The 24,609-nt window shown below is 39.3% G+C and overlaps 2 protein-coding genes and 1 non-coding gene across 5 annotated transcripts in view; 2 read left to right on the top strand and 1 right to left on the bottom strand.

Moving 5' to 3' along the window:
- The window catches only part of LOC111576077 (ephrin type-B receptor 2-like), a 53,348-nt gene extending 46,713 nt beyond the window's left edge, over window positions 1-6,635 (bottom strand). For all 3 annotated transcript variants that reach the window (XM_055013074.1, XM_035953494.2, XM_023281581.3), the window contains exon 1: window positions 6,344-6,635. In XM_055013074.1, the coding sequence (XP_054869049.1) occupies window positions 6,344-6,620 (277 nt within the window). In that variant the 5' untranslated portion in view covers window positions 6,621-6,635. The remainder of the gene's footprint in view (window positions 1-6,343) is intronic.
- Window positions 6,636-12,620: 5,985 nt separating this feature from the next.
- Window positions 12,621-21,822, top strand: LOC111576083 (putative beta-lactamase-like 1). The gene is made up of 7 exons (XM_023281587.3): window positions 12,621-12,837; window positions 13,034-13,174; window positions 15,261-15,364; window positions 15,461-15,618; window positions 16,091-16,311; window positions 18,482-18,587; window positions 18,769-21,822. The coding sequence occupies exons 2-7, from the start codon at window positions 13,069-13,071 to the stop codon at window positions 19,745-19,747; spliced, it is 1,674 nt and encodes a 557-aa protein (XP_023137355.2). The 5' UTR covers window positions 12,621-12,837; window positions 13,034-13,068; the 3' UTR covers window positions 19,748-21,822.
- Window positions 21,823-24,445: 2,623 nt separating this feature from the next.
- trnai-aau (transfer RNA isoleucine (anticodon AAU)) lies at window positions 24,446-24,519 on the top strand. Its single transcript has one exon. It is a non-coding gene; the product is annotated as a tRNA-Ile (tRNA).
- The last annotated feature ends 90 nt before the right edge of the window (window positions 24,520-24,609 follow it).

The raw sequence follows: 24,609 nt of genomic DNA, 5'->3' as shown, positions 1-24,609 counted from the left end.
CTAGTGCCAAATAAAACAACATCTAAAAGCAGATTTAAAAAGTTGTAACACAGTTGTTAATGCTGTGTTAGTGAAAGACATGGAACTGGGCTCCACCAGAACACAATTTGAATATAAGGAAATGAAGTTCAGCTGAGGGCTTTAAATACTTTTAACAACAGACTTTAGCTGACATGAGGCATCAACACTTGCTCTGTGTTGGTAATGCTAGACAGTATGAGTGTTAGGAAATTCTGGCAGGAACCAGGTATGAACAACAGAGAACAACAACAGCCCCTAAGTTAGTAAAAAATATAAAGAATAATGTCCTTAGAAGTGCTGGTTGTGTGGTGAAGTATCAAGTGATAATTTCAGGGCCCACAAGCACAGATTTCACAATATCATCAAAATAGCATACTAAGAAGTAGTCACAAAAACTTTACATGTGCTGAAAATCATCAAGAGAGGATTGCTGTCAATAGAGGAAAAATTAAACAGCTTGATGTCTGTCATTGCAAATTTGACTCATGTTTGATTAAACTCAAAACAACCAACAACAACAACTCAGAGGAGCTATTAAATATTAAATATTTATTAATGAATATACTTTAAACTTGACTTTAAAGGCGTATTTTGTCAGTATAAGTCCATACTGTTAGAATAATCTAAAATAACTGAATATGTAAAAAATAAAAAAATTTAAAAAAAAAAAAATAAGGAGGCAGTGTGTGTGAATTAATGGAGAGTGGAAGCAGGAAAGGTGAACTATCAAGATCATTGCTGCCTGTGACATGACTAAAAGTATCAGGCCATACAGCGCTTTAAAATACGCTTAAAAGGACTCAGCAGTTCCAGTTTTTTACACCTTGGAATCCTTGGATCAAACATGAGCAGGTAAATGATAAAACAAGTAAGAAAACCTCCACATTGGCAAACTTTTTCAGACATTCATCATGGGGAATAATAGTCACATTTCAGACTTACTTTCAGTTGGACCTCCAAAATTAGACAACATGGATGAACTCCCTGCTTGCTGGCACATCAATCTGGGCCTGCACTATTAAAATGTTCTAAAACTTGTGACATTATTTACTGTTTCAGGTTGCTCCATGACTTCAATAAAGTTACACACTAAAGAACTACTAGTATGTGGACATGCTAACATTCCAGCCATATGTGACACATAAACATATAGAGCTGTGTATTGTTTGTGTGACGGGGCAGGCAATAAGAGCAATAGTAAAATTCTGCTTCTACATTAATCTATCAGTGACAATAATGTAGTGATTGTGTTGTACAACAGTCATAGGAAATATTTTTCGACACTGAGTATGTTAACTTTGAATGTCATGGTATATTTTATACTTCAATGTTTTACTTTAAGTCACATTTTTAATGTAGGACTCTGACAGGATGGTATTAGTACTTCTTAAGTACTACTTAAGCAAATGAATACTTCCTCTGCCACTGCCCATCCCTTTCTGCTGAAGTAAACAAACTCTCAATAATTATATGAATTAATACAGTTACTATGTTTTCTATCCACTGCACAGTGACTCGGCAGTTAGCACTGTCGCCTTGGACAGACCATCCCGGGTTCACCTCCTGGCCTGTTCCTGGGAACTTTCTACATGGAGTTTGCGTGTTCTCCATGTGCATGTATGGGTTTTCTCCGGGTTCTCTGGCTTCCTCCCACAGTCCAAAAACATCCATCCATCCATCATCTATACACCGCTTAATCCTCACTAGGGTCGCGGGGGGGGGGGGGGGGGGGGGCTGGAGTCTATCCCAGCTGACTCAGGCGAAGGCAGGGGACACCCTAGACAGGTCGCCAGTCTGTCACAGGGCTACATATAGAGACAAACAATCATTCTCACATTCACACCTACGGGCAATTTAGAATGATCAATTAACCTCAGCATATTTTTGGACTGTGGGAGGAAGCCGGAGTACCCGGAGAAAACCCACGCAACTCCATGCAGAAAGATCCCGGGAAAGCCGGGACGCGAACCAGGGATCTTCTTGCTGCAAGGCGAAAGTGCTAACCACTACGCCACTGTGCAGCCCGTCCAAAAACATGCTGAGGTTAATTGATGATTCTGAATTGTCTATAGGTGTGAATGTGAGTGTGATTGTTTGTCTCTCTGTGTGGCCCTACGATAGACTGGTGACCTGTCTAGGGTGTCCCCTGACTTCATCCTATGACGGGGAGGATAGATTCCAGGATGGATGGATTATGTATTCTAACAGTGAGGTTATACATCTACAGCCTGACTACACGTCCCCTTTAAAGAAGATGGTGAGGTAGACTAGTGTGTTTATCATGTGAAGTGAGTCTCCCAGTGTACAAAAACCCCACATACACTGCTGCAGTCACCCTAAAGTGTTGCTACAAGGATGGTAGCATTACTTTATCGAGCTGTCATGTAACAATGCTGTCACAGAAGAGATAGAGTTCGTGTTCATGTCATTAAAATGTCTCCTGCATTCTTCACAGAAGAGTTGATTGAAATGTTGCTTAATAAAGAAATGTTAGCAGCAGACACACAGAACTACAGAAAGTATTCATATCCATGGTGATGGAGGTCTTTTTTCTGGCAGAGACTGTTTACTTTGGCTTCTTTACAGTAACGCTAGTGGAGTCCAATGCACTCCTTGTAAAGATTGTTGTAGCAGCATTTGCTAACTAAGCTGATTGTCAGGAGACAATCACATAATTAATTTATCTGTTAATAAAGCAATTTAGCAGGCTCCCAGATAGCAGAACTGGATGAGCGGGCGACCCATAAACAGGGGCCAAAATCCCCCATTGCAGTGGACTGGATTCAATGCCAGCTCACGGACCTTTGCTGCAGGTCTTCCCCCTATTCTTCTTCCCTACTTTCCTGTCTGCCTCTCAACTTACCCTGTCAAATAAGGCCCAAAAATAATAAAATAAAGCAATTTAACAACAGCTGAGTAGATCAACTGAGAATACTGATAAACTCATGGTTACTTAAGACAATACATCAATAGACAGAAAGGCAAGCCAGTAAGAATGTCATTCCACCAGTTGTGGAACCTGCTGCAAGGATTTGCTCCCATTTAGACTCAAATAAGCATCAGTGAGGTCCTTCACTGCTCATGTTTGTCCTAAGGCTTGTAGAAGAGGTTAGGGCTCATTCAAGTTTGTTCACACAAAATTGGGAAAAGCAGTTCTTTGTGGACCTTGCCTTGTCCACCACCAATTTTCACACCTACAGTTGTCTAAGATATTATTCTATGCTATAGAATCAGGATTTGGTTTTGTTGGAATTCGTCTCAGACCAAAAATACCAGCTGCCCCATATTTTGACCAAATGCTGGACTGCAGATTTTCTCTTGAGAACAGGTTTCTGGCAAAGAATAGAAATCACTTTTAGGAAGAACAAGATCTTACAAGAAATTTTCAGACATTTACTGGTTCATCACTGTTAGCAGTGCCATAAAATAACACTCTTTGACTGTGAAAAACTGAGAAAACTTTGCAACCCTCCAGCAATTCACCATTGCATTAGAAGCCAGTCTCTCTTGATGGCAAATAAAAAATCTGGCTTCCAGCCTGAGAGAAACAGTGAAGAGCCTCTACTAATCATGAAACAGTCCAGACTCTACATAAAAATCCTTATATAACTACATTTACATTATAGGAATGTTATTTTTAAGAAGCTGTTTGTTTTAATTTTGTTAATTATGCATTTTAAATTAAAATCATTTCTAAATTAAACGCACTGCCAGCAGCATTTTATTTCTTATTTTATATATATGTGTGTGTGTGTGTGTGTGTGTGTGTGTGTGTGTGTGTGTATTTTTATTTATTTATTTATTTATTTTATTTCACGGAGGAGTCATGTGCACCCACACACATACACAACCACCAAACAGCACTGAACCTGTCATATGTGTCTTCTCTCTCAGCAGGAATAGAAGCATGGCTGGGAAATGCTGCTAAACAGCAAAGTGCAGGGACTCCCACATGGCTAGATGCCCCAGGATATCTGTATAACAATGACTCTGTGATACTCTGATGAATTACATGTGTGTTTGGTAGTATAGACCACTGAGGCACAGTTAAAAATGATGAAGCCTCCAAGGTGGTTCCTATATGAACTCCATCATGTTACTATCTTAAGCCCTGTTTTAAAATCCAATGTTTTTTTTTTCATGTAACAGTTGATTTTCACAACCCTTAAAACTACAAAATTTGTATTTCATCAGCCCATTCTGGCTATGGAAACAGCATTGTGGTTGCTCGGGCCGTGTAATTAAATGAACATTAACTGAACTGAAAACAGCCCTTGCAGATAACATCACTTGGTTCAATTGAGATGAATCTGATATTAGAACATCTTTTTTCACTCTATACAGAATCATTTTTGTCACACACCTGTCAGAACTGCTGCTGCTACAGAAACTGAGTGGAGACTAAAGGCTTCTCTGTGCACAGCTGCCGAGATGCTGTGTAATGTAGTCCGTATGTAAGGTGTTAGAGAACATTTGTAAATTGTAGCAACTATTTACAAGGACAAGTTCAGCAAATGAGGTGTTTTGGAAATTGTGTTATTGATATTTTGCCTACAGGAGATGCAGTTGATGAATAATCTTATTTTAGGTTATAGTTTGTACAATATTTAGGCCATATGGGTTCTGTAAAGCGTCTTGAGACAATCTGAATTGTAATTGGCGCTATATGAATAAAATTGAACTGAGTTGAATATAACACAGCATGAAAGTGAAACCACAACTCTATTTATTCAAATGTGACAGTGCAAAATAACTATTTTGTCTCTAAATAAATAACCGTGCTCTCAATATTGATCAAAACAGTTGTGGTTATCATTTTGTCATAATTATGCAACCCTAATGGGGGCATCAAGTGGATTATTGTAGAATTATTAGGCATTATTATACAAAAGTTACCCCAGATTTAAGAAGACATAATGGATACATTTAGAATTTTTTGTATTTCTTGTAGCATTACTCTGCATTATTGTTCTTGTAGAATTCTACAAATTTCCACACATTTTATTGGATAAATCTGCAAACTTTGGTATCTCCACTTGAATTTAAGGATATATGTGTTTGGCCTATGCTTGGCTGCTCAGTGTGATTTGTACTGACCGACACACAGGAAGGTTACAGAAGTATATGTCATTGCAAATATGTTAAATATCCATATATTCTCATGTCTCCTCTTGCTCTGTGCCTGTTCATCACTGTACTTCCTGGAGGTTTGTTTGTCCACAATCATACCAGCCTCAAAAACAGAGTTACATACACCATCTTTATGTGCTGTTTCCTAATTTAGTTGTGATTTGGGCTTTCAGACATACCCATTTTCTGAATGTGTTGTTGATACAAACAGTATATAAACTCACATGCAGCAGATACAGACAGTTTAGCTCAAAGGGCTAAACAATATGATTAGTACAATAGGTCTAATAGTAATAGTAATAATGATGTTTGGACAGATAAGATAAAATAGGATATAATAAATTAGGGCTTGAGCAGCATGGTGGTGCAGTGGCTGGCACCATCGCCACACAGTTAGAAAGTCTGGGGCCTTACATTGTGGAGTTTGTTCTCAACCATGCCAGTGAAAAAACCCACCCATGTGTCCTCTGGCTTCTTAACACCGTCCAAAAACATACTAGGATAATTGGTGATTCTAAATTGTCTATAGGTAAGAATGTGAATGTGCTTGTTTGTCTGTATATATAGCCCAGTGATAGACTGGTGACCTGTAACCCTATCATTGCTCTAAATCAGCTGGAATAGACTCCAGCCCTAATCCAGAAGATCACACAAGATGAAAGACCCCACAGATACGTTCAGTACTGTTGATCAAATGATATCTTCCCTGCGCACTTGAGGTTTGTGGTGTGGATGTAGCTCCACAGGTGGTAAATCAAATTGTAAGAAAGGGCAAAAATAATAATATTAGGGATAACGGCACTCTACTGACGGCCTTTAATGATGTCAAATAAAGAGTACAAGCTAGAGAAGCTGACTAACATGTTTGCAGCTGAGGTCTCAGTACAGTGAGCTACATCCACAGGACTCCACATCTCTGTTAAACTGTTATATATATATATATATATATATATATATATATATATATATATATATATATATATATATATATATATATATATATATACATATATATATATATATATATATATATATATAGATATATATATATAGATATAGATATAGATATAGATATATATATTGATGATGATGATGTAGATGATGCAGCTGTCCCCTCGCTTTCTGCGCGCGTCCAAACATATCACCCATATTCACCCATTCACATTGAACCAAGAGTTGAACGTCGGCTTACCTTCGACAGCCCACACCGGCGGCAGTATCCATAGAAAATAAAAGATATCCATAATAATAGTCATTCCAGGCATTTGACTGTAAAAAGCCAATGCATTCATCGCGTAGCCGTCCAACAGCGGGCCATTGACGCCGCATTCATTCGGAGACAGAGAGCATCCTCCTCCCAGCAGCAGCAGCAGCAGCAGCAGCAGGGATATAAAGACTGAGGAGCTGCTGCTCAGGCCAGTTTGGACGAAACCAAAAGAAGGGGCGGAAAAACGAGGAAACACCGGCATCCCTTTGACTCCCTCCTAATGAAAGGCTTCACTGAGAAAACCACTAGGACTCGTCCTGCGGTTGAAAATCAATTGGCTGTGGTGAATCAGCTGTTACAGTTGCAGGTTGGTTAACTAATCAGAGCAACTAGGCATAATATGATTTAATTACAGCGGTGGAAACGGCTATGGAATAGCCTACAATGTATTAAAGATAAAGTCATAACTTTTTCTCCTTTTTTTGCTTCCTGTGAAAACAGTTAGCAAGCAAAGGTTTCCACAAACAACACTCTCTGTTAGGTTGGTGTACTTCTTTATGTTTTGAGTTGGGAAAAAAATACCCAATCTACAGTTTACATTTAGGTATGACTAAATAGATGAAAAATAAAAGGATGATTTATTTATTTGACTTCATGGTGCTTGTGGCTGTGGTTACTCTCCAAACCTCGCACATTGTTCCAGTTAAATAACTTTTTGAGGCCTAAACAAGACCTTAATTTCATAAAATGTCACGAAAATCACTGGTTTTTAGAAAAAATTCTATAGGTGTCAGAGTTCTTCAGCAGGACTTTTTCTTCTTCTTTTATTCATTAAACATCTCGTGACCCACGATTTAGTTTGCAACCTTTTGGAAGGGCACTGCATCCCAAGTTATTGTGCAAGTGACATATCATCGGGATTTCAATTCATAGTTTTTCAGTGAAAGCTCTTGTTTCTCCTTTATAATTTCTTTTTAGATAACTAGTCCTGTTTCTAGTGATTTTCTGGGCTGTAATACTGGCTGAGATGAAAAGTGAGATGGAAGATCCTTTTAACATCTATGAGGTGTCAACATACGTTTCACCTCAAGCAGCTACACAGAGAAATGCTTTTTACACATTGTCACATCTGCATTAGCACTGATAATATCAGGCCATGGTAACATCAATAGCAACAAGCCAGTTGTGGACCTTTTTCTACTTTCTGCTGGTGATCCTTCTCTTCTTAAGTAATCCTTCTCTTCTTAAGCAGGAATTTAATGCAGGACTTTTGCTCGTTATAGTATTTTTACACTGTCATGCTGGGACATGGAAAGGACTTGAATACCTCCTCCATCACAGTTTACCCCTCTCCCTGCTCTTTTATTCCTTCCTCTTTTATTATGAAAAAGCACATGTCTTCATTATCTGTCATTATCTGTTTTCTATATATAACTTGGGTTGGAACATTGTAAATGAAAAGAATACAAAGCTGGTGTAAGTGTAGCCTTTCATATGAAAATAGGTTTTTATTAATGCATGTATCATTAAGAGTTAAATGAGAGCAAAGTCTTGTGCCTCAACTGCACTGCTGCCATGTCTGAAGGGATTCTACAGCTGACCTGTCTGAGCCATTTCATAACATAAAGCTGGAGTGGCCGAAAGAGAATGAGGGAGGGGAAGAGAGAGAGAGAGAGGAGGTAATGCTGGCAACAGAGCAAGAGAGAGAGAGAGCTCAGTGAGGAAATAGAGCAGAAGAATATGGGCCTGACAAAAAAGAATCCAGCCTGCCTCCAGATGAGTGAGGGCTGCAAAACAACAGATTAGAGGAGCCCAGGGCTTGTTCCCATGGAAACCTTCGCCCAGGGAGATGGCAATGAGAATGCAGCAGATTGTAGGTCAGATGTGCCATCAACGATCCAATCAGACGTAATCTGTCTTGACTTATGGGTCATAGATTGAGCAGTAAAGCTGGTGCCTTTCTGTGGCTGCTCTCGATGTTGGGGTTCCAGTTCCAGTAGAAAAGCAGAGCAGGGCAGAGCAGTGTATTTGCTGTAATCACTGGTGGATTGCACAATGGAACACACGTATCCACTGGATGACACCTAATAATGAGGCCAGGGCAACTCAGACTGGCTACCAACAAAACGAAAAAGAAATAAGACAACATGGAAATATTTTTTGGTTTGACATCCCTGACAGATTTATTTTTCTGGGCCCTGTTACAAATCATTTGTAGTGTAGCACACATCTGGGTCACATAACCTGATAAGATGGTGATGATGGAGTTACAGCAGATTCAGTCTCTGCAGCTGTTTGTCAAACTGAACACACTGCAATTTAATTCAGCCACAGGCTATGATAATATTAGCCAGTCACATTACGAGCCAGTAATCACCCACCCAGAAAATGCCAGCAAGAATCTGCCAGTTTTACACTGACTTTACACCTAAAGTATTTAGCATCAACATCACCATAAGTGCAATAGATGTTTAAAGACAAATGATTTTCTACTCTGCTGCAGGAGTGGAATAAACATTCTGCACATTTCAAAAGTTGAAGGACCTCAGAAGTGATAGAACAGACTCCAGTCTTAAATAAAACAGAGTCTGTAAAAAAATTAGATAATGTTCATTTTTTCTTAATTTATGTCCAACACAAATTAAAATATAATTAAATTGCAGATCAAAATAAAAAAAATCAATGAATTTGTTGCCTACGCCCTGGGAAATCTCACTTTTCTCCTTCCTGTTACCTCCATAAATATTGGTTAAAAACTCAGTTTCATTAGAATAGAATGAATAGAACGAAACTACCCTGGTTTATTTGGTTAGGTTAAGACATAAAAACAGCTTTGTTAGGTATTTGTATAATGTCTTGTCTTAAAATGGCTGCTTTATTAAGGTGAGGGGCCCGTGTTGTGGCAAAACAATAAACATTTGGTTTAAACCACAGTATGTACTTTCTGCCACTAGGGGTCCATCCATCCATTATCTATACACCATGTAATCCTCGGTAAGGTTGCTGGAGTTTATCCCAGATGATTCAGGGTGAAGGCAGGGGACACCCTGGACAGGTCACCAGTCTATCACAGGGCTACACATAGATACAAACAATTACACTCACATTCACACCTACAGACAATTTAGGATCACCAACTAACCTCAGCATGTTTTTGGACTGTGGGAGGAAGCCGGAAAACAAGGAGAAAACTCACACATGCACAGGGAGAACATACAAACTCCATCCAGAAAGATCTCAGGAAGGTCGGGACACATAATGGGGTTCTTCTAGCTGTGAGGCGACAGTGCTAACCACCGAGCTATCATGCAGCCCACTAGGGCTCACTCAGTTATAACAATAACAAAAGACAACGGTGATACAAGCAGAAATTATGTTCACAGATGAAGTGTGTATTAAAGTTTTATCCACATTATGTTTAGTCATGTATATTACATTCACCCATTTTTTCAAAGCTTGGATTTTTTTTCAGCTATAGTGGTCACGATGCTGTAGTTTATTTTATTCAAGTGTTAAAATTAAACATATTTTTAATTGAAATTAAAATATAGTTTAGTCTATATGCTCCTATGTCTCTATTAATACATTTGTTTACGCTCATTGCAACGCCACAGAGCTTTTAGTAGGCTTAACCTAATCACACAGGACAGACGACATACAGCATGATGTCTAATGTCACAGTGACCTCTTCCTCCCGTGTGATAAGAATGGAAAAAAATGTTGCAAATAAGCATCATCAAAGTGACAAATGTGTATATATTTTCCCCAAAACATAGTCGGCAAAATCTTCCATTTTAGTGGATAATTGGAGTTTGTAGTTGGGTCAGTAAGTAATTTATTAAACAAAAATCGTGGGCCACTGGCTTCAGATGACTGCATTCTTGATAGTGATGAGGGGTGACGACATACGCTTCTTTATTAGCTTTGCTTGGCCATGACATAGGTCTTCTCCATCCACTGTTTCCACTGTTAACCATCACAAATGGGGCATTTCTGAAACAGGGCATGGACACAAATTGCTGTCATGCAAAGAACACCGAAGCTTCCCTAAAGGGACACTATCAATCTGCACCAGTCACACGTGGAATTGGTGAAATTGATTTTTAACTGCTCATTTTGGTATGCTCAGTCTGTTTCCATAATAACATAAACAAAAGGTTTGTTACTTGACAAAATAAAGCTTTTGCACTAAAATCCACACTTCCTCTGTTTTGATGATGTTTTGTATATTTGATCATGACACTTAGTCTTGACCGTACAAACATTTGGTAGATTAAAAAATAACATAAAAAAATAGCACATACTTTGCAGTGATGATGAGAGCTAAATAACATAGATTCATTCAGGAAAATGATTGTGGTTAAAGAACAAAAGTTATAATATACATCAGCACTGAGGCGTTATTGACTCCCAGGTTACTTTGACACCAGTTCTTAGCTCATCTGTATTTTTGGGTCAGGCCTTTCTCAGCTTCCTCTTGACAATACGCCCTTTGGGCTTCAGGTCAGGTGAGTTAGCTGAATAATCAAACAAGGAAGTTTACATTTTTGAATTAAATTACTTAAAAAAAACATGTTTCACAAGATAGATAGATTGATAGATAGATAGATAGATAGATAGATAGATAGATAGATAGATAGATAGATAGATAGATAGATAGATAGATAGATAGATAGATAGATAGATAGATAGATAGATAGATAGAAGTCTACAGTTCCCTCTTGTGGCTGACACACAAACAAATAACACATCATTTTGAGGCACCAGTGTTTTGGGGTCAAGGTGTTCTGAAGCAGGCTTACTTGTTGTTCCTAGAATCTCTAAAAGTAGAATGGGAGGCAGAGCCTTCAGTTATCAGGCGCCTCTCCTGTGGAACCAGCTCCCAGTTTGGGTTCGGGAGGCGGACATCCTCTTTATTTTTAAGACCAGGCTTAAAACCTTCCTTTTTGACAAAGCTTATAGTTAGGGCTGACTGGGGGACGCTGACGGGGTGAGCCGGTGTTTTCATTTGCACAACTAACTTTCCCTCTCAACGTCCTTTAGTTTGCCCCTAGTTATGCTGCTATAGGCCTAGGCTGCTGGGGGACCTCTCTGGATGCACTGAGCCCTTCTCTATCTACCTTTATAATTAATATATATATACCGATATTGTATTACACTCACTCTGTTTCTCCCTGTGTCCTTTCTCCGAGTGTCCCTGGTCCCAGAGCTGGATGCTTCAGATGTGTGGTTGTTCTCCCACCAACTGGCCTAATCTCCATCTGTGGGATGCTGCTGCTGACCTTCCTCCAGCCCACTGCTTCCAGCTGCCCATTTCCATCAATCTATTCTGCATTGCCCTTATTATTACTTGATTTGCTCATCTACGTATTTTTGAATTTACCACCAGTTATATATGTAGTATATGTAATGCCAGAGCCGTACACCATAGCAGTAAACTATAATTAGTTTCCATGTCAGTTGTACTTTGCATGTATCATCTGTCTTATCATGCATGTATCAAATTGTGTGTTTTATGGTCCTTGTGTCCCCCCCACCCCCCCACCCCCACCTCTCTACCTCTATCCCTCTACCTCCACCTCTAACCCTCTACCCGTAACCCTCTACCTCTTCCCCTCTATCTCTACCCCTCTACCTCTACCTCTACCTCTTCTGTCCCTCTCAACCCGCCCAGCCAGCAGGCAGATGGGTCCCCCCACATTAGAGCCGGGTTCTGCTCGAGGTTTTTTTCCCTGTTAAAAGGGTGTTTTCCTTGCCACTGTCACGTTTTGGCTTGCTCTGGGGGTCAGGCGTACGGGTTCTGTAAAGCGTCTCGAGACAATTTGATTGTAATTGGCGCTATATAAATAAAATTGAATTGAATTGAACTGAAGAAAACTACTGTTAAAGGATGACATTGAAAATTGTTCCACTGCTGAACCTGTTTTGGACTGCATTTTCTTTCCGTCTCAGTAGAAAACTTGGCATAGTTCTCCATTGAATGGAGCCATACAACCTTTGCTCATTCATAAGTGGTAAATCTTCATTTATTTCCTCGTGACACTTAACCATCCCCCTCCTAATGATATGCTGATGAAGAGCATCCAACGGTGGATGAGTAATGTGTGCGTGGAATTAACCCCAGAGGATGTGAGATGATTTGATTGCTGAGGATGAGTGCTTAGCAGGTTTCCATTCCACAGCCCTCCTTACATTTGGCTGTGTAGCTGAATCTCTCAGCAGATTATGATGTCACTGCGGAGTGGGAACAGAGTCAGCCTTTCATCTGGAGCCAGGGATCACAGTCAGGATTAAGTGCATGTAGGTAGTAGTCTGTGGCCAGTGAATGCTCAGAAACAGTAGAGCTGAGCTCATCCAGTTCTGGCTTCTCCATTGTGGACCTCAGAGAAAATTAAATTGTGGATTTTTTCTGTTTGAAGATGAAGAATACCACAAAGATAATGAGAGACATCTGAGAGAGGCTTGTTTTTACTCCTTTGGTAAGTTAATCGATCTGTCATGCAGTTGCTGTTTGTAAAAATAATGTTGATAAAATTTTTAGATGTCAACAGAGGAAGACAGTATTAGTCAGGCAAAAGGGTCAAATGTCATGAAAGACATGCCTAGGAGGTTTGTGCTTTATTTTGGGAGTGCTTATTGTTCAAAGCATTTCACTAATATTATCCTGTTTTCTAGGCTTTCTTTGCTGCCCATAACAAGCAGTAAGCAAGATGAAGGTGAAATGGAATACGCTGGGCATGGTTGTCTTCTTTCTGCTCTCTGTGGTCATGACCTGCTTCTTTATATGGCAGTATAGGATGCCAAAGCTGAAGACAGGTAAAGTTCCTTTAATCAACACAGATTTACACTCACAGAGAGACTTTTGAGGATATAGGGTTCCTTTTAATCTAGAACTACTTTTGGACCTGAGCCTTCCTTAGCCTCTGTGGTATAATTGCTCGTTTACAGGAGCCACAGCAGGATTACACAAAGCTGGAAATAGTAACAGTGGGTTTACCAGCTCCGTTAAAGCAGACTGTAACTCCTGCTGAGAGACAGCAGGGAGAATGCATGTGAAACTGAGCAGTCCTGGGTTTTTCTGAATAAAATCACAGCAGTCACTCCCTTCGGATGTTTTGTATGTGACACAAATCCAAAATTGGTTCAGGCAAAGCTCTGTGTACTGTGACTTTTTCAAACACACTGTCCTTAAAGAAATCAATGTCACATAAAAAACAACCCATTGTACATTGTAGGTGCATCAGAAATATATTCTCTACTATTTGCTACCCGTACTGCTATAATTTGTGTTTTTAGCATGGAATGCTATGATTCAAGACTCCTTCCAGTACAGATAGATTAGAAACTTAACAATACTGTCCTAATGTAAGACTGTCATAGGTAATTTAGTGTCATTAAGTAATAATGTATTTATATATACACTGCCTCGCCAAAAAAAAAGTCACCACCTGGATTTAACTAAGTAAATAGGTAAGAGTCTTCCAGTGGATAATTACTGCAGTGATGAATATGTTTCAGCTGGCAACAACTTATTTAACCCTAGCTGATGCAGTGAGGAGCTTCTCATTTCTTAAACAACCATGTTGGAAGACTTATTCTGTGGTTATGGAAAGGATGTTCATCTGTCTCAGAAGGGTCAAATTATTGGCCTGCATCAAGCAAAAAAATATAAAAATAAGGAGATTTCTGAAACTACTACAGTCAAGTTAAGAACTGTCCAACACATTATTAAAACCTGGAAAGATAGTGTTGAACCATCATCTTCAAGGAACAAATGTGGTCTGATGAGTCCAGATTTACCCTGTTCCAAAGTGGTGGGAGCATCAAGGTAAGAAGAGAGGTGGATGAAGTGATGCACTCCTTATGGCTAGTGTCCACAAGTCTGTGGGGGTTAAGGTTAGGATCTGAGGTTGGTCAGGTTCAACCATGTTATGTTCCCAAAGAATGAGGTCAGCTGACTACCTGAATATACTGAATGACCAGGTCTTTCTATCAATGCAGTTTTTCTTCCCTGATGGCACGGGCATATTCTGAGATGACAATGCCAGGATTCATGGGGCTCACATTGTGAATGAGTGGTTCAGGGAGCATGAGATCTTTTTCACACGTGGATTCGCCTCCACAGAGTCCAGACCTCGGCTCCATTGAGAATCTTTGGGATGTGCTTGAGAAGACTTTGTGCAGCGGTCCGACTCTCCCAAAATCAGTATAAGATCTTGGTGAAAAATTAATGCATCTCTGGACAGAAATAAATGCTGTGACATTGCAGAAGCTTATCAAAACCATGCCACAGCGAATGTGTGCCATACTCAAAGCTAAAAGCAACTTGAATAAAGTTAGTTGAGTGTGCAACTTTTTTTGGGACGGGGAGTGTGTATATATGTGTATATATATATATATATATATATATATATATATATATATATATATATATATATATATATATATATATATATATATATATATATATATATATATAAAATGACTTTTAAGCTGAGCCAGATTCTACAAAGCGTTTTGCAGTTTGTTTCTCCTACACAAGTTCATGCACACATTCACACACCAGTGTCAGCATAGCTGCCGTGCAATGTGCTCACCTGCCATCAGAAGCTTATTGATTTCAATAACATGCTTAACAGAGTTAAATGCGCATCAACAATCAAACAACATTATTATGTTTTTGAAAAAGTTAAAATCTTTTCTTTTGTGTATGTTTGATTATTTCATTATTTTCTGCAATGTCCTGCTATATCAGCCTGCAAAAGGCGTGCACAGTCATACCTGGCAGCTGCCAAGACAGTGTTAGCCTTGGATAATTGGGATGCTTATCTTGCCTTGACAGACTGATATGTAGTTTCCAGTCTTATAAGTGATGGCACTGTCTTTCCTCCTTTTTCCACAGAAATGCTTACAAAAAAAAGTATAGTAGAGGAGCTGTGCCCTCGATTCCCTGAACCTGTGCCCCTTGAACATCCCATCACATCACTGAGGGTGGCCTTAGAAAAGGTGAATCTGTTCAGCTATTTTTTAAATTATTAAATTCATTGTAAAATATTTTTTCATCAATATTACCCATGGTCTTAATGAAGTTTCTCCTAACAGGCAGATGTACTCCTGAGGTCAAGCATTCATACCACCAAGCTACCAGCAATATCAGCTATTGTGGTTTTAAACGACTCTGTTCTGTGGAATGGAAACTTTGGCAAGAAAAACTTAAGTGACCCCTCCTCATCTGCACCCAATGAGTACACAGTGTACAGGTGAGATTTACTGATATGTTTGCTATGTAGAGATGCAGGTGGGGAAGAAGTTAGCATACAATATGAAAATGGCATGACAAACAGGAAGTGTGGATTTGTCTAAATGCCAAATAACAATTAATTTTATCAGTCCTAAAAGCTGCTCAGACAGTCCACAATAATAGCAGCTTTGACTGAACAATAATCATTGCCTCACATGATGTAGCTGGCAATCTAATCTAGTTCTTTTATTAAATATTGCATTTGATCTGTAGCTTAGAGTTGGAATTAGGGGTAAGGGTTAGGATTGGACCATTTGCATTAAATACATTTCATATAGGCCCTGTGATCAATGAGACCCAACCACTCACAATATTGTGTAAATCTAGTGGGGAAAGTATGTATGCCAGTATGTATTATTAAACCAGGATACATTTATTTAATTAACTAGACTAAACATGCGTTGTGCTCATTTTAATCACAATGATTGCAGAATTGCAAGTCTCTCTAAGATCTTCCCCACACTGATGCTATACAAATTGTGGGAGGATGACCTGGTGGACTCTCTCGACGATCCTCTGGAGAAGTACGTGGAAAACTTCACTATCAAAAACCCACTGGGGAACGGTGGGAGGCCGGGATATTCATCATCCAAGATGCTCAGCAGCCTCTCACCTGCAATCACCCTGCGCAGGATGGCCAGCCAGCTGTCCGGTAACCCCAGAACCTGTTTAAATGCCATAATAGCCATATTTGAATAAAATACAGCAGCACACATCACAAAACGGTGTAGACAGGATATTCCAGATCTCTGAAGAATCACCTCATTTGCTCAGTGATTACAAAATGCCTACCAATCAGAGCTCAGATGAGGTAGACACAGTAGGTCGAGCTTTTAGTTGAATTACAGAGATTACTTTAATAACAAAAGATATATCTTTCTTTACTAGCCATGAAAAACACTATGTTTACTGCTTAACTAGCAACTCAGAATCATTCTGGCAGGACAGACACTGTATGGACCATTGTGCCTCATTTCACCGAATGTCCTGGCCATCTTCAATTTTTTTAAAGTGATGAATATTGATTGAGCTGACCATGTGTACAAGCTGGGGTCACAATTAATTTTAGATTTGCACTAAAAATCCCTGAAAAGAAGTGGGATCATGTCTATTTTTGCATCATTTTGCCATATTATGGTATGCATCATTTCAATACCACTTATCATAAAACAGTTTGAAACACTATGAGTTGGAAAACCAGGATATTTCTTTCACCCAGTAACAATATTACATAACTTTTCCAGTGTAAACCACTATTGGAGTGATTTTGTCTATTATAACCGCTCAATGCATGTTCAAATACTGGTCAGAAATGCAAAAAAAAATAAAAAATTAAAATAATTTCTTCTCATAAAAAAGTAGGTGCACCATACTCTACATTTTAAAGCTCATATTGGTACCATCATAGGGGAAAAATCTGCCTAAACTAAAGGTTTTATGGTTGATGGAATATAGGAATAGAAAAAAAATACATGGACAGTTTTCCACCAAATTTGCACCATCATATAACTGGTTTGTATTATTCTATTAAAGCCATTGAAGACCGCATGTGCGTATCAATGAGACTGCAAAATTTCAGGACTCTGGCTTTATTATTTCTAAAATTATGGCACTTCAAACATAGCTACGCAGATTGACGCAAAGAAAACAATGCAAAAATTGACATGACCCTCTGTAAATCTTTCACTCAAAAAATTACAACACCTGTGACCAAATATTTTAAACGTTCCACTTAATAATATATGAACAGAGAAAAAAAAATCTTACAAATATAAGATCGTCAGGTGTGAAAAAGTTTTTTTCAAATTTGGTGAATTTAGGTGGAATGACCTATATGTCAGTGGCTACCAAATTACTGGCAACAAGAAAAGAAACCCAGTATGTAAATTTGACCTGCAGTTGATAAACGCAACTGACAAAAGTAATAGCTCTATTAAATAAAGAGGAGCACCTAGTGATATCTCATATCTGTGTAAAAAGAAGACGATGATGGATATCTCTTGCCATTTGTAGCAAGAGTTCACTTCCAGTCATCCCATTACATCACAGTGTAGCAGCTCAGTAACAGTGTGAAGAAAGTACACAGATCAAAATGTAGGTCTACACTCGCACACAGCACCATGTTGTTCCTGTTAATTACATGTCTCTAACACCCACTACAGCACCTTGGCTAACTTTGGCTTAGAAATCTGAGCTATAATTACACTGAGCTGTGTCCAGAGATAGAGCTAATCAGCTCTTTGCTCTCAGAATTACAGAGGGATTAACAGAGGAGGAAGTCAAGTTGAGTGTATGTGTCTATCTGCACTCTGTTTTAGGACACAGACTCACACCATAACACAAGCTGCCAGACAACGAAGGAATGAAAGGAGATGACTCTACTTACCACACACTATGAGAGATGCTGCATGCAGTTGTTGCATGCAATTGAAGTATTGTAGGAGAAACACTGACCTGTTGATGGCACATGATGAAAAGTTTGAATTGTATACATTTTCAGATGGTATCCATAGCGCACCTACTTTTGGAAAACTGAGTTAGTATGGATCTTAGCATTAACTTATAATTCGGTTTACTGAGACCAAGTCTTTATGCTCGTTTAAAAAATGTAAAAACACAACAATGATTGTGTGCACTGTTCTAATGTATATCAATCACAGAAGTGTTAAGTGATAGCTGAAATGTTTTAGCACAGGCATCTGTAAAAGGTTTTTAACGTACAGTTGATTTGGTAAAGGAGACAGTGCATTCTATAGGTCATCTACAAAACAGTCCACAGATTATCCACCAGTTTTACTGACTAAGGTTTAATATTTTTACAGGGTTACCCAGAAGATTAAGGTCAACTAATCTCCTTTGGAGTGGAGACACACAGGCAGCTCTTAATTTGTTACAGGATGATGTTCTCGTGGCAGACCCAGGCACAAAGTAAGACTGTTTCCTGTGTTACTCTGCCTACAACTCTGATGACTTAAGTTTATTTCTATGGTGTGAAAGGAAAGAGGACATCTATATCTAGAGCAAGCGGGCATAAAGCCACCATCTTTCAGGCAACTTGTATCCTAAGTAGATGCAAACATCAGTAACACTGCTTTTTGTATCCCCTCAGATGCCACTACAGCAATGTTGCTTTTTCTTTATTGGCCAATGTCTTGGCTCAAAAGGTGACTGGCTCAGACTTTGAGACATGGGTTTCAGACAACATTCTGAAGCGCCTGAACATGGAGGACACTGGTTTTAATTTGACCCCGGCTATTCAGAAGCAGATGGCTGTGGGTGTTTACAGCGATGGCCAGCCAGCTCCCCTTTACAACCTTGGCTGGTACCGGCCAGCAGGTCAGATGTATTCAACAGCAGCTGACATGGCCAAACTTATGATGGCTCTTCTGGGCTCGTATGGAAGGCCCCTACTCCGCCAGGACACGCTGAACACCATGCTGACCCCAGTCATCAGATGTCATAGTGGCTACTTTGCCAACTCCACTGGCACACCGTGGGAGATCAACGAGCAATTCGGCTACGATGTAGTGAGGAAGGACGGCGACCTGGATGGATTCGCAGCCACCTTCTCTCTGGTGCCGCGTCTGCAGCTGGGTCTAGTGATCCTGATGGCTGGGGTTCGGCCAGCCGACAGAGACCTTGTGAGCCAGACATACAGTTATCTCATCCCTGCAGTGGAGAATGCTTTCAGAAATGCTCGGCGAATCCTCAGACCGCCACCTGACCCAGCCCCATATATTGGCTTTTTTACTTACAGGAATATGACTTTCTATGAGATTAAGGTGGATTCAGACGGGGTGCTTGTCATGCAACAGTTTGGACCACAGGTGGACACAAATGTGCCATCCAAGTACCGAACTATCAGGCTGGATTACTTGGAGGACAGGGTGTTCAGGGTGGTGTTTGAGAGCCCCTATCCTTGCAAGTTGAAAGTTAATAGTGCCTTGGTCTCCTTGGAGGCACAGGACAGACAGCTCTTCAACTTCTACCTTTTCACCAAAAAAGGTGTGTCACCAGGATTTGACTCCCCAGGACTCAACACATACAGGGTGATGAGGGTAGCTGGCAGACCATACTTTACTTCATAAATACTGGAATTCAACAAGTCCTTCATTGTAACAGGGGTATGTCAAGGACAGATGAGGTGGGAAACTTGATACTGAAAACACATCACAGTTTTTTACTGTGTTGTCAGTGTCACACGAGTCTCTCTTGCTAAGTTTATTATATTTATTCTGGACTGGTATTTTTTATACTATTTATTTAAAATTCTTGTGCAAATGATCAATTTTACCATTTAGTCTTGTCCAAATATCCAAGGCAATCTTTGACAGATCTTTCTGTTAAATAACTGACACTGCTGTACAAATGTTTGCTAAGGGGTGTTTGATTCATTTACAATGTGGCATTATTCCTCGTTACCTTTTAAGTGCCTGCAGTGTGACCTAAAGAGGTAAAACACAACTGATTAAAATGTTCAGTGGTTAAGATTTTCAAGAATCAGTCCCAGCAGGCAAACATGTAACCATAGTGTCTATGAGCAATACATTTACATGTTACATAATATATTAAATAATGACCAAATTTATATGTGTTATTTGTTTATTGTATTAATTGTTTGTTAGGCAATGCTAAAGTGTAATCAAGGAAGGACACTTTAGACACACTGCCAAATGTAATAACAGTTATACTGATTTATGTTGTAGAGGTTTCACTGAGGCAGGGTTTGATTACATTTCAATGTATGGTGGTTTCCATTATCAACAGACTTTGACCCTTGAGCCAAGACAAGTTCAACAAATACAGCATGAGTCATTTCATACAAGAGAGTTTGGCCTCTCTTCTTGTAAGGTGATCAAACAAATATGGATCTTATTTTTGGGGACTTCTGGCAAGTAGATGAAAAATGTTAGGCTCAGCAGCAATTACCATGATGAATAGCACTGCAAGCAGAATTTAAAAAAAGAAGTAATATTAGCAGAGAATTGGGCAAACTGTCACATCTAGCATTATTAGATTGACATAATATTATTTTTATTTCTGTGACAACATTTCTAGAATTACTCTCACAACAAACACTTAAAGGCCATTAAAGTGATGTTTGGACTGAGGGTATTTTGTGGTTCTCACATCTCAGGTCTCTTTCCAGAAGATGGTCACATGGTCTGTAAGGGTCCATGTTGGACCCTTGTGTCAGTGTTCATATACAGCAAGCATGTGTTTTATTATTGCTAAGCAGTCATATGGTGATTTCTTTTTTCTTTTCTTTTCTTTTTCTTTTTTCTTTTTTTTTTTAGCTTTTTCATGTTGTTTATGTAAAGGGTTAAAAATGTTTATCTTAGAGATGAATGGGAATACAGTTAAAAGGTTAAATATGTCATAAGAAAAGATTAAAAAGTCATTGAGACTAAGACAGCTAATTGCTAAAAATGTTATGTTAAAAATGTGTTTAAAAACAGATACCCTTATATAGAAAATTTTTTAAAAAACTATTTCACGGTGTCTAAGTATGTTAAAAAAAACCAATTTCATGGTGCATTACTGATTTCTGTGTCAAAGCAATTTTCAAACAGGTCACTAGATGGCGCATAGTGCCAGAGAGGAACATAAAACTGCCTTGAGGCACTTGCTGCAGAATAAATCCTGCTGCCGAGCTGAATGGAAGCTAAAGCGTGTGTCTCTTTGTTTACACATACAGGTGGGTTTATATTCCTCAAAACCATATGCATGTACCCCAGAATAAGGGCATATTGTGTTGTGAATTCTTGGATATAATGTGCAATGTTTAGAGTCGAGTTTTGTCGAAGTTATGGGTAGAGATATAGCTGTTTTGTCGCACGCGACCATGCTAGGCTGGCGGACCTGTTGCTAATAAGCTAAGTAAGTTGCTAACACAGAATCAGTAAAGTTTGACACTGTTAGTTTAAATGTTGTTTCGTGTGTAATTTGGAGTGAATTCAAAGAATATGTAAGTGACCGTGACAAGTTTGTATGGAGAAATGTTTTGCATTTGTTTTCTGAAGCCCACAATTGTTTATGTCAGATTCAGAATACTGTCTATACATCTGGTATTATTGAGTAATTTCCAAATTAATAGAATATTTTGTGTCATTATTTCTTGTTGAAGAAAGCAGAATAAATCCTGCTGCCGAGCTGAATGGAAGCTAAAACGTGTGTCTCTTTGTTTACACATACAGACAGGATTTATAAACACACCCCACCTGACACCTGCCGGGCCAGGGGGGTTACATTTAGCCAAATTCAACATATTCAAAGCTCTTCTCCATGCTGTCAGAAAGCTGTCATTCTGTTTTCCCAATTGCCTGGGTGGAATGCATGCCTTTGATTTGTAGAATGCAAAGATGCATGAGATACTACAGACCTAAAATAGTGTGCATCCATCCTCTAGTTTGAGGAAGGCTTAGCAGGCCAAAAGTTAGAACAAAATGCCTCTTATTTTTAGGAGTCTCTTCTACCTAACTTAGCCAGTATGGAAGTGCATTAGCTTTGGGCAATCTTTGTTAAGGTTAGGCTTGTGACCCAAATGCAGAAACACAGAATCTGACCAGCTCAGGAGGGTAATGAATAGTCATCCAAAGAGAGAGAGAAGGTAGTCTATATTTATATACAATAGTGCAAATTTTAGGGCATCATTAAAAGTACATGTAGTTTATCATCAACTGTCCTTCAAGACTGGCCCACAGTCTGTACCCACTATAAATACACTGAGGCAAGGACTGAAAGAACAAGAAGAAATCTATTACACTTCACTGAAAGCAGCAAGATAAAGACCATCATCTGTGATTAAGCCATTCTTGTAGGTTTGTGCCAGCTATCCATCAGTGCAGCTGTCATGGTAAGAACATCTGAGACCTGGAAAACCAAACCCACTGTCACAATATCATCTAAATGTTCTTAAGATTTTGTTTTTGGAGCTCTCACTGTGTGCTGTGGGCTGCTTTTTCAAAGGTGTCTGAAGAAATATAAGAGGAAGCAAGTCATACGGTATGTTGGTACTTTTGTGGCACTGAGTCAAATGAATACTCTCATCACAAACTATTTTGTATGGGCTACTCAACTTCATATTTTTCCTCTGTCTGTTTTAAGTAACTTATTGTTCTTATCCCAGAACTAGTTCATAGTCCATCTGCACAGGAAATCAGGTGGTTATATCACAGCAGCTACAGGGTGGATTGAAATGATGACTGTTGTAATGATGCAAATGACAGAGTTGAGAGAGGTTAAATCCTTGGCTTCTGTTTCATTTTAGCAGACCTGACCAGTCACCGACTTACAATAGGTATCAATGACTGATTGATGGTTTCAGAAGACAATCTCCAGTCCAAGCTTGGAAATGTGGGCTGATAATGTTTCTACCTGTGTGACTATCTGAAGACATCTAACTAAGCATACTGGTGTGAACTCTTAGATACTGGAATCAAAGACTCCACCTTCAGCTGTAGAATAAAGTCTTCAGTATTGCTTTACCCATTTCTTGTCCAGGTAGTTTCTGGTGCACATCACACAGCTTCATCACACCAGAATTTTTTTTCCCCATATGTGCCTTCAGGGTCAAATCATTGCTTTTCAAATGATTACGTAGTTGTAACTGACAGCTTTACTATTGGTCAGTAGATCATTTAGTACTGTTTTATGACTCCGCATCAACCTTTTGATGACCAGGAATGAAAACCCTCTGGCATTGCACTTTGTGTTCTTTTAAGCTCTGAAGATAATTGTGGAATCCCTTCCAGTGTACCATTCACTCAATAACACTCTACGACAAAAACTGGTTCACACCAATGATAAAAGACCGACACACAAGTGGAGCAACATTGTATGTGCAGTCCAATGCAGCAAGGAGTGCACAGACTTGTACATGAATCGTTACTAAACAATAGCTTCACAAGTGCATGGCTAAATACACAGGAGAGACAGCAAAACAGCACAAGACTCAGCAATCCAACAGCATTTTAAGGTGACACTCCTTTGAGAATAGCAATGTACACAGAGAGAAATGAAAGACGCCATCTATGTCAAATTGGAAACTGGAACAGCCATCCTTTCACAGAGGAAGGGGTCTACGGCACCAATTATCAAGCACCTAAAATGCAGTGTTAAGTTCTCTCCCCAGGCACTTTGATCATAATTAGCATTTTGAGTGAGTCCTGGCAGACATAGCAGATTCATATTCTCAATCATTAGCACTGTCATTGCTGTTGGACCACCTAGTTTAACAACCATTCACACTTTGAGGCATGTAAGTCTTGGGTTATCTTTGAGCCATTATCCATAAGAGCTGCAGTGACTATAAACATTTGAAACTCCCCATCAGTCCGTTAGAAATGACATTTGAATGTGAGCACAGCAGAGATGATGCTAATAAGCTATCATTACACAGGTAAGGTAGAGTGGGTGTAAAAGCACAAGGTGGGTCTGTTGTGGTGGATGAAAAATTGAATCCAAATTTTCATGTTCAGCTTACTTTTGTTTCACATAGGTGTGACCATCTTTCAGGTCTGTTTAATTTATCTGAACATGTGACTGGTTCTTAATTCATAAGATTTTGTTCAGTAAATGCTAAGGTGTGTTACTGTCCCAACAAACTACTTTGACAAACATGTCTGATCACATCTAAAGGTGGGTTTATTTTCTGTGGATATTTTTGAATCCCAAACATTTTTTTTTTCTTATTGGGATTGGTGGCTGCCCTTTGATGCTTGTGAGAACTGTGAATCTGCAGCCTGCACTGGCTGTTGAAAGGGAAATCTGTCATTTGTCATTGTGGCCGGTTAGCTCAGTTGGTTAGAGCGTGGTGCTAATAACGCCAAGGTCGCGGGTTCGATCCCCGTACGGGCCAAGGGAGCTTTTAAAGGGGCAGTGGTGGTGCAACAGTTAAGTCTATAGACTACTGATCAGAAGGTCAGAGATTCAACCCAATGTGGCCACT

Source organism: Amphiprion ocellaris, chromosome 8, assembly GCF_022539595.1.
Source record: "Amphiprion ocellaris isolate individual 3 ecotype Okinawa chromosome 8, ASM2253959v1, whole genome shotgun sequence".
Classification (NCBI taxonomy): Eukaryota; Metazoa; Chordata; class Actinopteri; family Pomacentridae; genus Amphiprion; species Amphiprion ocellaris.
This window is presented reverse-complemented; position numbering and strand designations above follow the sequence as displayed.